At 39.6% G+C, this 14583-nt stretch overlaps 1 protein-coding gene across 13 annotated transcripts in view; it reads right to left on the bottom strand.

Annotated features, from left to right (window-relative positions):
* The window catches only part of NRXN2 (neurexin 2), a 631600-nt gene that overhangs the window by 383602 nt on the left and 233415 nt on the right, over positions 1-14583 (bottom strand). For 7 of the 13 annotated variants that reach the window (XM_075281756.1, XM_075281763.1, XM_075281760.1 and 4 more), the window contains 2 exons: positions 7262-7563; positions 4134-4157 (listed from right to left, as the gene is read on the bottom strand). In XM_075281756.1, coding sequence (XP_075137857.1) covers positions 4134-4157; positions 7262-7563 — 326 coding nt within the window. The remainder of the gene's footprint in view (positions 1-4133; positions 4158-7261; positions 7564-14583) is intronic. The other 6 variants (XM_075281757.1, XM_075281764.1, XM_075281761.1 and 3 more) reach the window with 1 other exon arrangement.

Here is a 14583-nt window from a genome sequence, read left to right as displayed (position 1 = left end):
AGGTTTCTGTCTTCTACATGCAGAAGACGGAAACAACAGAACGGACTGCTGAACACTAGTGTGAACTTAGCGTTACTGACAAGGGCAATGGTAAGACCCAGTTGTCAATTTATTGACAAATTTCAGGCAGAGTGTCAATATTTCCACATGTATATACCGATTGTGTATAGATGCATATATATAGTGAGTGTAAGAATGTACATTGTTTAAATATATGCCCTTTGGGGAGTTTTATGTTTCTAAATCCCTTCTTGAATTTTTGTTCGTCTTCCTCCTTAAGACGGCATATTACTGTTTGACTTTCCATTGTCCTACAGTAATTGCAGGGGAAGCATGTGAAAATCCCAAGTCTAAATGAGTTTCATTGGCATGCTTTACTATATTTACTCAAACCACATCCCAAATATCTTTGTGTCCAGCAGTCTGCACTTCACTGGGAAATGGAGATTTAATAGAAGGTAAAAGTCTTGCTGTGTCACTTGAACATTTTCTGTTTATCACGGGCATCTACCTGTTTAGGGACAGTCAGCAACTACCATAGATAACTGAATTCTATCTACAGATGCTGCCAACTTTGGGAGGGTGAACTACAAATCTAATACATACTGGGGCTACAACCTCTATCCAAAGCATATTCAGCAGGTAAGATGAAAGTCCAAGCTTAATATTGTATATGTATAAGTATCTGAGTCTAAACCAAACACCGGCCAGGTTTTTTGTACTAGGTGTTTGGTGGTTACATAGTATACAGCACAGCAATAAATATGTGATTTGGGTAGTATATCAATGCATGCAATGCAAAATGGTATTTTTAAAAGTACTTTTAGATACAGTCTCTCAAGCATCACACCAAGCATACCATATTTGAATAGAAGCGAACTCAAAAGGGTATTACGGTTTCAAAAATAAAGTTTTTTGAATAGGTAAAAGCTGTGATTTCTCTGTATATAATTTCTATATGAATTTCACAATTGTCAAGCTCTCTGCTTACATTCATTTATTGGGAAATTTCTCTTCCCATCAGAGACAACTCCTTGCAGAATGGGCTCCTTGGATAATCACTTGTGCCACTAGCACCCACCATTGGTATCCCTGGCATACCATTGATTTTGCTTAAGAAAGTTTCAGCCTGATAGGAAATTTCCCTGCTTACTAACATTACATGGTGGGCCTGGGTCTGCTAGCATTGGAGATGCTGCTAAGAAGCGGCATAGTGTTGAGACCTCATCTTTAAAACAACCCCTTTAAGTCGATGAAAATGCGCCCCGCCATGTGATAGATACACAATTGAATGGCTCATTACAAGGCACAGCATTGATATTTGTACTGTAACTATAAGAAGCCAAGCAGCTGTGTCTCATCGCATGGCCTGGACAGATCCTCATCCACTGGGCGTATACAATAAATGAAATGACTGCAAGCGGAGAACTTGAAAATATCGTATAATTCGAATTAACAACCTATATTGTACTAAAGCCATAATATCCTTTTCACACATATTAAACAAAAAAAGAGTATTTCCTAATAGAACAAATCATGGTAATTACATCTGTTCTGTGAATTATTGGACTTAAATATATGGGATGAGATCATATATTTATTTTATTATCGACATTTGAGAAATAGCTGCCATATAGTCGCTGCATTACAAATCCCTTGTGATTCTATAGGAATGAGACCCACGTTAATAAAGATGTATACACCAGCACAGTGTCCTTCCAAAGTCTCCCCATAATTGGAAAGGATTACGGTTACAGGTTAGAGTTAGGAAGGGGGAGAAGCTTTGCGGTAAAAGGACGGGGGTGATAGTTAGGGAGGTACAGGGAGAGATGTATAGTATTAGTGAGAAGTTAGTGGACCCCCTCAGAGGAACAGACCAGACACAAAAATGTTGATTAGTAAACAAGTCATTAATTAGATTTCAGTTTATTAGTAATCAAACCTTAAGTTAAACATGTCACAGATCACAAGAGAGGGGACATGCAGGAGGGGGGTAGGATCATGCACTTAATACCTCCATGGACAAACAGACGCAAGAGATCTGTGACCAGGGAGGTATTAAATTGTCAGGCATGCAGTTAATGAAGTTAATGGAGGTCGGGGGAGGTCCATTCACTGCATGCTGAAGCCCCATGCTGGTTGAGAAACAGCGGCCAGGTGCATTAAAACAGTACAAATGAGTGAGATAGAGTCAGGTAGAGAGAAGAAAAAATGAGATGATAATATTACTATATATGAGAAACCTATGAATGTGAAATGTCTAATTTGTGAAGAGCTGCTAGAAAATATAGAAAATAAAAAAATAAAATGGACATGACAAGTAAATGGAAGAGATGTGTAGAAATTTACTGTAATAACAATGAAGATAGACTAAAAAACAAGATGGTGAAATGATTGTCTTATATAATGATTCATATAGAAGAGAAAGAAGATATTAGAGCATATGGGAAGGGCAAGGGGTTATGTTAGTGAGGTTAGAAGAGGGGTTAATGTGAAGGGAATGGCTTGTGTTAAATCATGCATTTGTTACAGCCCCCTCCCACTTATAGCATGCATTGTCTAAGAAGGAGGGTGATCTATAATGGCAGCCTATAGAGAAACAGCAAAAGAGAGGATGGGTTAGAAAAAGATGGCTTTAGGGGTCAGTGCAAAATATCTGGGTGACAAATCTGAGCAGAATGAGAAAACGACTGTTTATCTGAGGACCCACACCCCATATCCTACATGAAAGGCTGCCATGAGAGACCCCACCCTCCAACATCAGCCCATCCAGTAATACTGTAAGCAGTGTTTAATGCTGGGAGATTATGTGCATGAGTCAGTGAGGTTATTGAGAGAAAGGAGAAGAGCAATAAGGAAGAGGAGTGGAGAAAGGGAAGCAGCGGAGTGGAAACTAAAAATATACAAAATGAGACATGAAAAACAAAATAAAAAAACTACTGAAAACGAACATAGAACCCTATAGTGAAATACACTCTCTAGCCGTGCACTTGGTGCTTCTCCATTTGCTGCAGTTTCCATGCAATTCCAGTATGCAAAATCACCACATGATGTCACTCCAACCCTTAATCCAAACCGAAGCCTCCCTAGTGCACACTTGGATCGACCAATGGTAGATACTAGTCATTTATATACATATAATGGTATCCAGAAAGAATGCATACAATAACCCTTTATTACTCCCAACACAGCAAATTTACTGTTCATTTCCCCATATATTTGATCTTGGCTATGCAACAGCATAAAACAAATAACCTATCTCCAGAAATGGCTAGTAACTACGAAACACACAATACACCCAATACTGTGCACTGATAGTAACATAAATCCTGGCCATATATGCATGTAATGAAGCTTTTCTGCAACTCTACGCTACGCCACATGGTGTCACTACCTAGACAGCGATGTAAGCTTGGATTCAATGCTTCCATATACAGTGTGCAACGCATGATATTAGCCACATGGGGACACCATATCTCTACCAAGCTTCATACAACAGAAACCTCAGCCTACTACTGAAGTGACCAGTGGGTCGCCATCAGTCACCGACACCCACGATAACTATTAGTAGAAAATAGTAAGCAAATTCTCTTTATGTTCATAAGAGCATGTAATGTCTCCAAAAGGCACTGAATACAGAAATATAACACAGCCGCTCTCTTGTTAATCTAGACATTGTGCCACAAAGGGGATGGAATCTTAAAGGATTTTCCTAATATTATTTATTACTGAACGTACACTGTATCTTTGACATGGCCTTTGCTTTTTAGATTATAGATCTTTACATAAGCAGATACCCCTCGCCTTATATTACCCTACAACATATAAAATAATGAGAAACAGAAATATGAATAACGTTCAAATGGATTAAAATCTAAATTTACGATATAAAAAAAAAAATAACAGAAGGCACATGATAGTGAAAGATATAAAAATAATAAGATCATGATATTCTTTGCAAGAGAGGCAATAAGGATTTTGTAAAGAATAGAGTTTGAGGGTGGGAGGTGAAAGGGTACAGTGGTTGAGGGTCTTTTGGTATTTGAGCTGTGAACGGAACAGAAGACAGGAGCTGGAATAAACCCCAGGGGTACAATTGGAGTGATATCTACCAGGTAATGGAGTTTGTTTACCAGAGCATGTCCGATGCCTGCATGCTTTATCACGAGTGGAAAGAGAATAAAAAAAAAAAATAAAAATAAAAAAAAGATATAATACACATGGGGAGAAGGAAGGAGAGCTCCCCCTTCCCTTCATCCTCCAAGTTTCCCCCCGTCCCATCATTCACCTATCCACTTTAAGCTAATACAGGCTAGCATTAGAAAAAGGGAGGGTATAGCTCGACATTCCAGCTGGAAAATATCTTTAAAAAATTGGACGTGGGAACAAGTGAGAGAATTGAGGACAGAGGGGAGTGGAGCGAAAAGAATGAGGACTAAGGGATCTAGATTCAGAAATATTTAATATGGAAGGCTAAAAAGAAAGGTAAAAAGATAAAACGTAAGTGACAACGGACGTCTTCGCTTGTATTTGATTTAAAATATCACCATTTCAGGGTATAAATAATTCAGGCTATATAGAAGAGAAGGCAATTGTTATTGTCAAGCACTGAAACATTTACAATATCCTTATATGCAAAGGTTAAAAGCAAAACTACACATATATACATACACTGCGATCCAACGGGATGTGATATACTATTATACTAGTTCTATCATGTAATAACAGGATTTAATATCCAACGGGATGTGCTGTACTATTATACTATTTCTATCATGTAATAACAGGATTTAGTACTCAGGGGGATGTAAAATGGTTTATAAAATAAGAAAAAAAAACTTGGCTGCTTTCTTCCAGGAAAATTCTCCTTCTTTTCAATGGTCTGGACCTGAATACCAAGCCCAAAATCCAAGCAACAGTGATACAGAGCAGCCATGTTTTCTTAAGCGCATACAGTGTTGAAGTGAGAGAAGAGAACGAGTCTCAGAATACTCTGCAGATATTTCAGGGTTAATATTGTAAGAGCTACAGCACTCCAAGGATCTGTATTATGGCCATTTTGGCTTTTTGGTCAATCTCACAAGAAGATTCAGTGTAGACAGTGAAAAGAAGCTTTCCCTGTTCACTAGGATAATGGAGAAGAAGAAATAATGGGAGAATTAACCCATATTAATCTAGTTTTCTGGTGTAGATGAGTATAAATGTGGTGCACCCGGGGGATATAGCCCCTTCATGCGCCAATGATGCGCCATATTGTTGGTTTGGAACTCCTCTCGCCACTTTTACAAGCATGGCAGGGAGCCAGGATGGGAATACTTTGGCCGAACAAATTTAGAAATTTCCTGACTAGCATCAGTTTCAGTTCTAAAGCACGGGAATGAGTCTGAATTATTAAGATGCCGGAGCTTCTTAATAATTTAGGTGCATCTTGTGCCAGCTGGAGACTTCATTAAGACTGGCGTACAGAACTGTAGTCTTAATAAATTCTCCCCAATATGTGTATTACAAAAGTCATAATTTCTGATAATAGAGGTGTTTGCATTTCATTATCTATGAGGAATGAAAAATATGTCTTAAACCATCAATCTGAAGTGCCTGAGACAAAGAGCTGAGACAAAGACATTGTTGGCATATAGATAGGTGATACCATCAAACACCAAACTCATGGCGCATTGATAGCAGATCCCAGAAATATGTTATCAATGTCCAAAAGGAGAGCGAACACTGTTCGGATCAGCCGATCCGAACAGCACGCACCCATAGAAATGAATGGAAGCACCTGCGACGCCGGCCTGCCGCCGGCAAAGTCAGCGTCACAGGTGCTTCCATTCATTTCTATGGGTGCGTGCTGTTCGGATCGGCTGATCCGAACAGTGTTCGCTCATCTCTAAAGAGAACCCCTTTAAATATAAGATACATGAATGGTTTAAGAGTGTTTCAGAATTTTTTATCACCATTACTTTTCTTCTCTTTTCTCAGAAAAACAATGTTTATTTAATACTCATCCTATTGGGTGAGACTAAGTATAAAAATAATGACTCTTCAATTTCTTGTGTGACTTGCTAATGTCTGTATTATGGACTCCCATGTGCTATAATTGGTTTGGTTAGATTGAATAGGTTCCATACACATAATAGGCGAAATGTAAACTTAATCTCACCATGTATACCTGTAGTCAAAATATAAATTTTTAGCAAATCAACATTTCTTTGTCAATGTAGATTTCAGAATAACGTATCAATTTAAGCAGATAATGAAAATAATGGCAATTAAAACAATATGGCTATTAAAATGACACATACAAACATATAGATGTAAAGGATAGATATATAGATAGGTAGAACGATAAAAAGAACAACTCTGAAAGAAAATTTGAAATACAAACTTTATATGAAAAGTTAAAATTTAAAAATGCCAAAAAGTTTGAGAAGAGCAGGGGTTAAAATAATAATAAAAAAAATCCACGTCAGTATACTGCCACTATAGCAGCACCACTCTGCTGGTTCCTGCCGGTGTCTACATACTTCCTGCAGAGATCATGTGACATACACAAGTCTACTGTAGCCAATCACTGGTCTCGGTGTCCATGTCCTGTACATGTTACTATTACCAGTAAGGAAGTATAGACCAGTGGGGACAAATAAAACAACAGAGCTGGAGCTGCAGTGAGCAGGTGAGCAGAGGTTTTCTATTTTAACCCATTCTCCCTTTACTTATCTACTTGGAACTTTGCATTTGTGCCATACAACAGATATGTGGAAACCCTTCAAATAATTATTTTTGGCATACAAATCTAAGTAAAATAATTGTGACCAATAAACAAAATGGGCTCCATTTCTTTTACGTTGATGGCAACTTGTCTAGGGTGATGATAGGGTCAAAATGCACCCCAAGTAAGTTACCAAAAATAAATCCTCTTTTTATATACTTTATAGTCTTTTACATTGCCATGTGTAAGGGTGCATATGGTGCAGTTGTATTGGAGCCAGAACAGGTTGAAGATAGTTCTTCTTCTAAGAGGAGAACATAACAATGAATGACATCTAATAGTTTTGGGGCCCCTTTCTTGATTTTGCTCTGCATCAGGGGCTTCAAGTTACTTTTCTGACCATGTAAGTTGACTATAGTGCAATCCTGAAGTGATAGTAAGAATTATATGACCCTATTACTAGTCATTAAAACTTATAATGTTACAGTGGAACACTTTATGACAGTGTAGCTAATGAAATTATTCCAAAGCAAAGAAACCTTCAAACCATACCTGCCGCAGATTCCTGGTGACACGGACGTCATGCCAGCTGTTGTCGTTGAACTTGCCGTTGACGGGTTCCACTAGGGCTTCAAAGGCTCCAGATCCAAGGTTGATGACCAACCACACGGCACCACTCTTCAACGAAAGGTTGACATAATCTGCAGACTTTCCTGTATGAAGCATCAATCCATTACGCTGGAGGGTTTTAAAAGAGAGGGTAATTTCATCTGCGCTGCTCTGGATTGGGCTGTGGGACAAGTCATAACAGAAGAACTCATTTCCTCGGAATGTAGCTGCATATTCTTCTTTCCCTAGAAAGCATGGAATAGGAATGTGGAGGAAGTAAATACAAGAAAGCATAAAACAGTGAAAGTGTAAAGCTGTAATAATCATTATAAACTAGTTTTAAAAAAATGGTAAATTGACAAAGCAAAATAAAATGAGGAAAAAGTTAAAATTCACGATGACTTATTAGAGAGCTCGATAGAGAGAAGATACAGATAATAAATGCTATAAACATAAGAAAGGACCAACAAAACAGGAAAGAAGAATTCAGGAAGAAATAGAAGTACGCGGCTAACAAAAAGCAATTGAATTATTGTACTTTGCTGGTCATCATGCAAGAAAGCAGCATCTAATCCAATGACAGTACTGTAAGTGAAGCTCCAGAAATGGCCAATGCTCTTTCCAAGATAATCTTATCGTTCCTCTACCAACACATAACAATCACACATTCACAACTCATTATTCACACCTTTGTGTTTTAGCGGTTACCGTTCTAGAAGTGCCAATAGAGTTGAAAGTTCAATGGATAGATGTCTCTTTATATGTGGATCCATCTCAACTTTCTAGACGGTGTATAAGTGGTGAATTATGGAGAAACAAATCTAGAAGTCTGATAATGAATTTCCGTAGGATACTAAAACTAACCAATGGAAATGCAGGGGCAGGTTATAAATTATACTCTTCATTGCAGATGTTTACATGCAAAATATAACCTTTCAATGACATATTTTGAGTTATGGATAGATACTGGGATTTTTGAGTACAAAAGTGGCATATATCATGAAGGAACACTCTTCAATTATTCTAGATTCGGTCATGTGCTCTCTGTCATAGAAGGCCTCTCTATCTGAACTATATCTAAAAATTAAGGAAGGCCCACTGCGCACAACGAACTCTAGTTGTCAAGCATTGGATTCCAAAATGTCAAGATTCTGATTGACAATAGAAAGTACAAGATGGTTGGTGTCATGTAAAAAGGGCAGTGATGATGAGACATGGAGGGAATCACACTTCCTACTGATACATGGGGCCATATTTGGTTTTAGTATACCTCCACACCCCATCGCCTCAGATCACCTAGAGCCATGCCCCAAATTGTAATAAAATAAAAACTAACAATACATAAATTATCTAGTCTTGCAAAGGATTGAATATTTTTGGGGAAGAGGTAAAGGGCTTCATTCAGAAAGATTAGACTATTGATTTCCCTTTGAAACCAAAAATACTTGTGTTCCAATTTTTCATGGAGAACCGACCATCGTAATCGCAAAACATTGACTATTTCGCAGTGCCTCCAGCTGTTTGTCCCTTCCACGCAGGATGTTATTACCCAGACTAAGTATTTCCTCAGGCTGGAAACTAAACATTCAAAGAAAATTGGAGAACTTTTATGCCAGTTTTTGAATATTTGGAAGCAAACAGAATTTACAAAACTGTTCTGTTATTCTACCTGGTATCTGAGCTCAGATATAGCAGTTTCACAAGATTCATTGCATTTTTATGATCTATAGAGGGGAGGGGAGGGAAGGGAAGGGAAGGAGGAGGTTCTAGATCATTTATTGTATGCTATTGTTTTTAATTACTGTTTCTTTTGTCTCAGTTTTTTATATGAATATAAATCTCTATATGTCCCTGTTAACTGATTGATATTATTTCTATATTATCTTGTTCTATGTTTCTGATAAAATGCAAATAATTTTATATTTGCATCTTATCTTCTCAAGTTTGTAAATGGGCAATGCATTTTTGTATGCTGACACTGTAGGAAGAGAATTATGAAACAGTCTACATGAAAAGGGGTCTTTATTGCCCACTCACCAATCACAGCACGGTTCCCACTTCAATTCATAGTTGAGCTGTTATTGATCTATAACCCCCTTGTTCATTTATATTTCCGCAGGGAACTCTGATTATCCCCAAAACTCCAAAAATAATAAATTAAACTTTACACTTGAAATAACTGTTGGCCATGAATGTTTATTTAAAATGAAAGGGGGTAAAGACTCAGGGGACATCTTATCTTTCCTGGAAACAATGGATCGAGCACATTGAATTTCAATCCAGACACTCAAGAGCGGGCCAAGATAAGGCCCCCGTGCATAAAATATATGGGCTCTCCTACAACTCATCTATCAATAATTCTGAGCTAGCTAAGTTCTTTACATGCATACCAATAACTAGTAGGAGGCTGCTGTTGGTGGGCCGTGGACCCCCTTACTTCCTGGGCCACTGCACAGCCACACAGGTTGTATATAACATATGACCACCCCAGCAGAAACATTCATGCACATGAGATGGTCAGTCAATATTGCTGAAATTAGAAAATTGTGATTATTGCTATCTCAGGTACCGTATTTTTCGGACTATAAGACGCACTTTTTTTCCCCAAAATTTGGGGGGGGGGGAGGGTGCGTCTAATAGTCCGAATGTGGCCACCAATAGAGACCCGGCATCCGCTGTAATAGAAAGGTGGATGCTGGGGAGGGTTAGACGCCGGCACAGGTGCCGGGGCCTGCGACATCGCTATGCTCTTGCCCTGCAGGAAGCCAGCAGCGGCAGGAGCGATGCTGCTATTCCGGGGGAGGGGCGGAGAAGCAGAATACTTTAAAGTAACTGTAACTAGGACCTGCTAATCCCACTCTAGATTAATGCCCATTGACTGATCATCTAATGTGTATGGGGCTTCCTAATCAACCTTCATTGGCAGTTGTTTGAACCAGCCCAATTATTTCCTTTAGTGGAGATAAGCCTCCTTCCAAGTTGTCTGGTAGCATCTTGCTTCCCTCTCCCTACATGCTGACTTGGTTGAACCAGGCATGGGGGGGTCTTCAGGGAAAATAGCTATGACCGATTGAACAGCAGACAAAAAGCTATTTAAAATAAAAACACTCCAGTAAAATCGCATTTTTTCCATCATTGCACCCCTCACCCAACTGTCTTTTACACTATAGTTTATTTTATCTATACTGCACATAACCCTGTAATACAGCTTTTCTTCTGGTCCTAGCACCATTTTAGTTTTATATTTCTCCTTCTCTATGGTCTGCTATCAATCCCATCATTCCTAAGATCATCACATGGGAAGCTAAAGACGGTGCCATCTCTGAATAGCTCAGGACAATGCTTTCTTCCCTCTATAGTTTTCTAAATAATATAATAGACTATAAAGGTCTATTAAGATGGTGGAAAATGAAGAGGAATTGAGGCAGACTTAGATTCCTCTTCATTTTCCGTCCCTTTGACTTTTTGGTCTTCTGCTTTGGTCTGCGTTGATCAGCAACTCTGTAGTCATTACCAGTGGAAGTTAGTGATAGAAGTTGACCTCCGCTTGTGAACAGCCTATGTGGAACAATTTTTTCAGTAAGTGAAAGTCTGACTACCTGAAGCTATGTTCACACTAGTGTCACATGTCCGTTGTTCTGATCTGTTGAAGGGAACAGGAAAGAATAACTGGAATGCTTTTGTAATGTTTATGGCAAACCTATTTCTTAAACATCTCCATTGGGAATAAAAAAATAGTATTGATTTGCTTTAAACTTATCCAATCCATTATTTCTCAGAGATAATTAATTTTCTTCTTGTGCATATTCTAGGAACAATATAAAAAAATATATAGCTGCCATGAATGGGTATCTTTAGTGCAAAAACAAGATACAACAGTGTGAACTGGGCATGAACTCTGATGAGCAAGTTTATGTGGTTTTATTTGTAAAATAAATTGGCCCATATTTACTAAGAGTATATTCACATGGCGGAATCCAGATTCTGCCGTGTGAACTCCGCATAGCTATCCAAAATGGGATGCCGATGCAGTGCACCAACACTCAGTCGTGGTATTCCACTCCTGATTATACCTGAATGAATGGGCCTAATCAGGAGGGAGTCTCGTGCTGTGGACGTCACTGCTGTCTCAGCTGCGGAATCCGTGGGAAGAAGGGGCATCTCACTTCTTTTTCCCGCTAGCGGGGAAAAAAGCAAGCATTCATTTGAACGGGAGCCTTTTTTGTAGGCGGATTCCACGTAAAAATACGACTGCAAAAATCTCCGTGTGAACACACTCTTAGGCTGCTGGTCCTTGAAAGTGACCAAAAATGCATAATAATGCTTAATAATTGTGATGCATCTTGCAGGTAGAGAAAAAATTAAGACAGGTGTGAGAAATGTCAGTCTTAATAAATACCCATAATTTGGATGCCATATTCAGGTATGATTGAGGACATGATCCCACCCAAAGTTTAGTCAAGTTGTCCTTGCTGTCTGGTACCGTAGGTCTTTTTACATAAATGGGTCAAAGAAGGTGAAGAGACACCCAAGTCTAGAAGCCAAAAAGGAAAGTAGACAATTAAGGCTGGTGCCCCACGTTGCAGAAACGCAGCTTTTTTTGTTGCAGATTTGTCACAGTTTTTTGGGCCAAAGCCAAGAGTGGTTATAAAAGGAATGGGAAATATATAGGAAGTGCCTATACTTCTCCCTTCTGCTCAATCCACTCCTGGGTTTGGCTCAAAAAGCCAAAATCTGCAAAAAAAATAGCTGCATTTCCTCAATATGGGACTTTCGCTCAACACTGCTTCTGCCATATTTTGTAAGCAGGATGTTCTGCTGTTGCTTACAGGGGCTCTATCAGCAAAATTATGCTCTTTAGGAACATACGTCAGCTTGCCTAGGCTTTGGTCTCAGCTCTAGAATTTGCATATGAATAAAACAGCAATTTACATGAAAGTGGGGCTTCAAAGTAGAGTAATCTCTAATACCGGTATATTGTGCTTAGATATTTAGCAAATTTACTGCTGACAGACTCCCTTTTACAGCCAGGCATAGGTAGGGCTCCACAATACACCATATAACTAGAGATGAGCGAGTACTGTTCGGATCAGCCGATCCGAACAGCACGCTCGCATAGAAATGAATGGACGTAGCCGGCACGTGGGGGGTTAAGCGGCCGGCCGCCGTCAAAGCAGAAGTACCAGGTGCATCCATTCATTTCTATGGAGCGTGCTGTTCGGATCGGCTGATCCGAACTGTACTCGCTCATCTCTACATATAACCGTCTTGATTCACATGTGGGATAGTGTAGTGTGCGGCAACCAAACACCAATCGAATGCACTTTTGCTACATGGCCCACTACCACGATGTATGAACCTAGCCTAAAATCCATTTATATATAAATTAAAGAGAGAAGTTTCGCTGTGTGCAATGTTCTCCAAGGAGATGGGCATTAATAAGGATGTTATTTAGTCGTCTTTCGTAATTCCTTTAGAGACTAAAGTGTTTGTTCGTGGCGCACCCGGCTTTCTCCTGTACATTACTCTTAACTGTGTTAGTGGTATAAATTAATCAACCAGGCCTATGCAAAGTGGTGTCCTGGTACCTGCAATGTATAACTGCTATTGATATGGGAAGGTTATATAGTCTGAAACGTGTAGCCCTAGTAAGGATATTCGGTTTCCACTGTAGTTAATATCTCATCTGCTTTGCTGGTTAATGATTTCCTGAAGGACCTGAGTGGTTTTATAGTTCTTTTTTAACAAATATCACTAAATTAATTGAGAACATGCCATGTTCCTATCTCATAATACACTGTCTATTACAATTTGGTCTATAGACTCTGATTCCTGAAATCACAGCTGTGAAGAGCGATGCTGTTTACTTTTGCTCGAATGTAAGAGATGTCCACTGGGATCTATGGGATTTTTATTTCCTTGTGTAAAATGGATAATCGATGCAGTGAGTGGGAAGTCTACAGTGTTCCTCTTATTATATGTATTGTATGTTCAGTAAGCTTTTCTAGGTCCATGTATGGTTAGTTTAGCAGTATTTAGCCCCATTGGTTATAATAAAGGTCTGCACAATTTGAGGCTTGAGCGGCCATAACCCTAATTATGTTCGTGATTTCACCCAAGTTTGACATTAACCTGTCATGTACCTGAAAGAGTTCAGATCCAATGTTAGTGTGAAAAAATCTCCTGTTGCCTAAAACTGTAGAGCCCTTCTTACTAGAGATGAGCGAGTAGTATTCGATCAAGTAGGTATTCGAACGAATACTACGGTATTCAAAATACTCGTACTCGATCGAATACTACTCCTATTCGCAGTAAAGATTCGATTCAGAACCAGCATTGATTGGCCGAATGCTATACAGTGTACAATGAAGACTGCTGTGGTCCGATCTTAGACTCCGCCTCGTCACAGACGAGCCTCCGGCAGAATCGGTGTTGATTGGCCAAATGCTGTACACTGTATAGCGTTCGGCAAATCAACGCTGGTCAATGCATTCCTATGAGAAAAAGTCAGCTTCCGCATAACCACAAGCTGCTAGCTCTCCCGACTAGCAAAGATGAGCCTGCTGCAGAACCAGCAATGATTGGCCGAATGCTATACAGTGTATAGCATTTGGCCAATCAATGCTGGTTCTGCTGGACAAGTAAGGGCCGGTTCACATTAGCGCTTGCCTCATGTCCAGAAGGAGTCTGCAGGAGGACCCCCCCCCCCTCCGAATGGAATATCAGCGCAGCTGCAAGCGCTGTGCAGTTAAAGCGCACGGACCCCATAGACTATAATGGAGTCCATGTGCTTGCTGCACACTACCCGCACAAATCATTCGTGTGGGCAGTGTGCTGCAAGCACACGGACCCCATTATAGTCTATGGGGTCCGTGCGCTTTAACTGCACAGCGCTCCTCCTCAACACTCCTCAACTGCAATCCACTCCTCCTCGTTACTCGTGGACTTGGTGACTCTCCTTTAGTCGAATAGTGGTTTCCCCTGAAACAAGCATTTTTTCCCATAGACTATAATGGGATTCGAGTAGTCGAATATTGAGGCTCTACTCGAAACGAATCTCGAATATTTCACTACTCGCTCATCTCTACTTCTTACGATAGCTTTTGGTTATTTATCACCAATGTGACATTAGTGGAAGACGTGCAGAGCTGGGATCACCGGAGCAGGAGTCGTCCAGTAACGTTCACGTTGTTCTATAGTCACAGCTGTGGAAGGAGAAATGCATTGAATGTTTGTTACTATAGCAACTGCCTCTACCGCCTGCA

This window comes from Leptodactylus fuscus, chromosome 7, assembly GCF_031893055.1.
Source record: "Leptodactylus fuscus isolate aLepFus1 chromosome 7, aLepFus1.hap2, whole genome shotgun sequence".
In the NCBI taxonomy this organism is placed as follows: Eukaryota; Metazoa; Chordata; class Amphibia; order Anura; family Leptodactylidae; genus Leptodactylus; species Leptodactylus fuscus.
The sequence above is the reverse complement of the archived record's forward strand: the minus strand, read 5'-3'. Positions and strand labels throughout refer to the sequence as shown.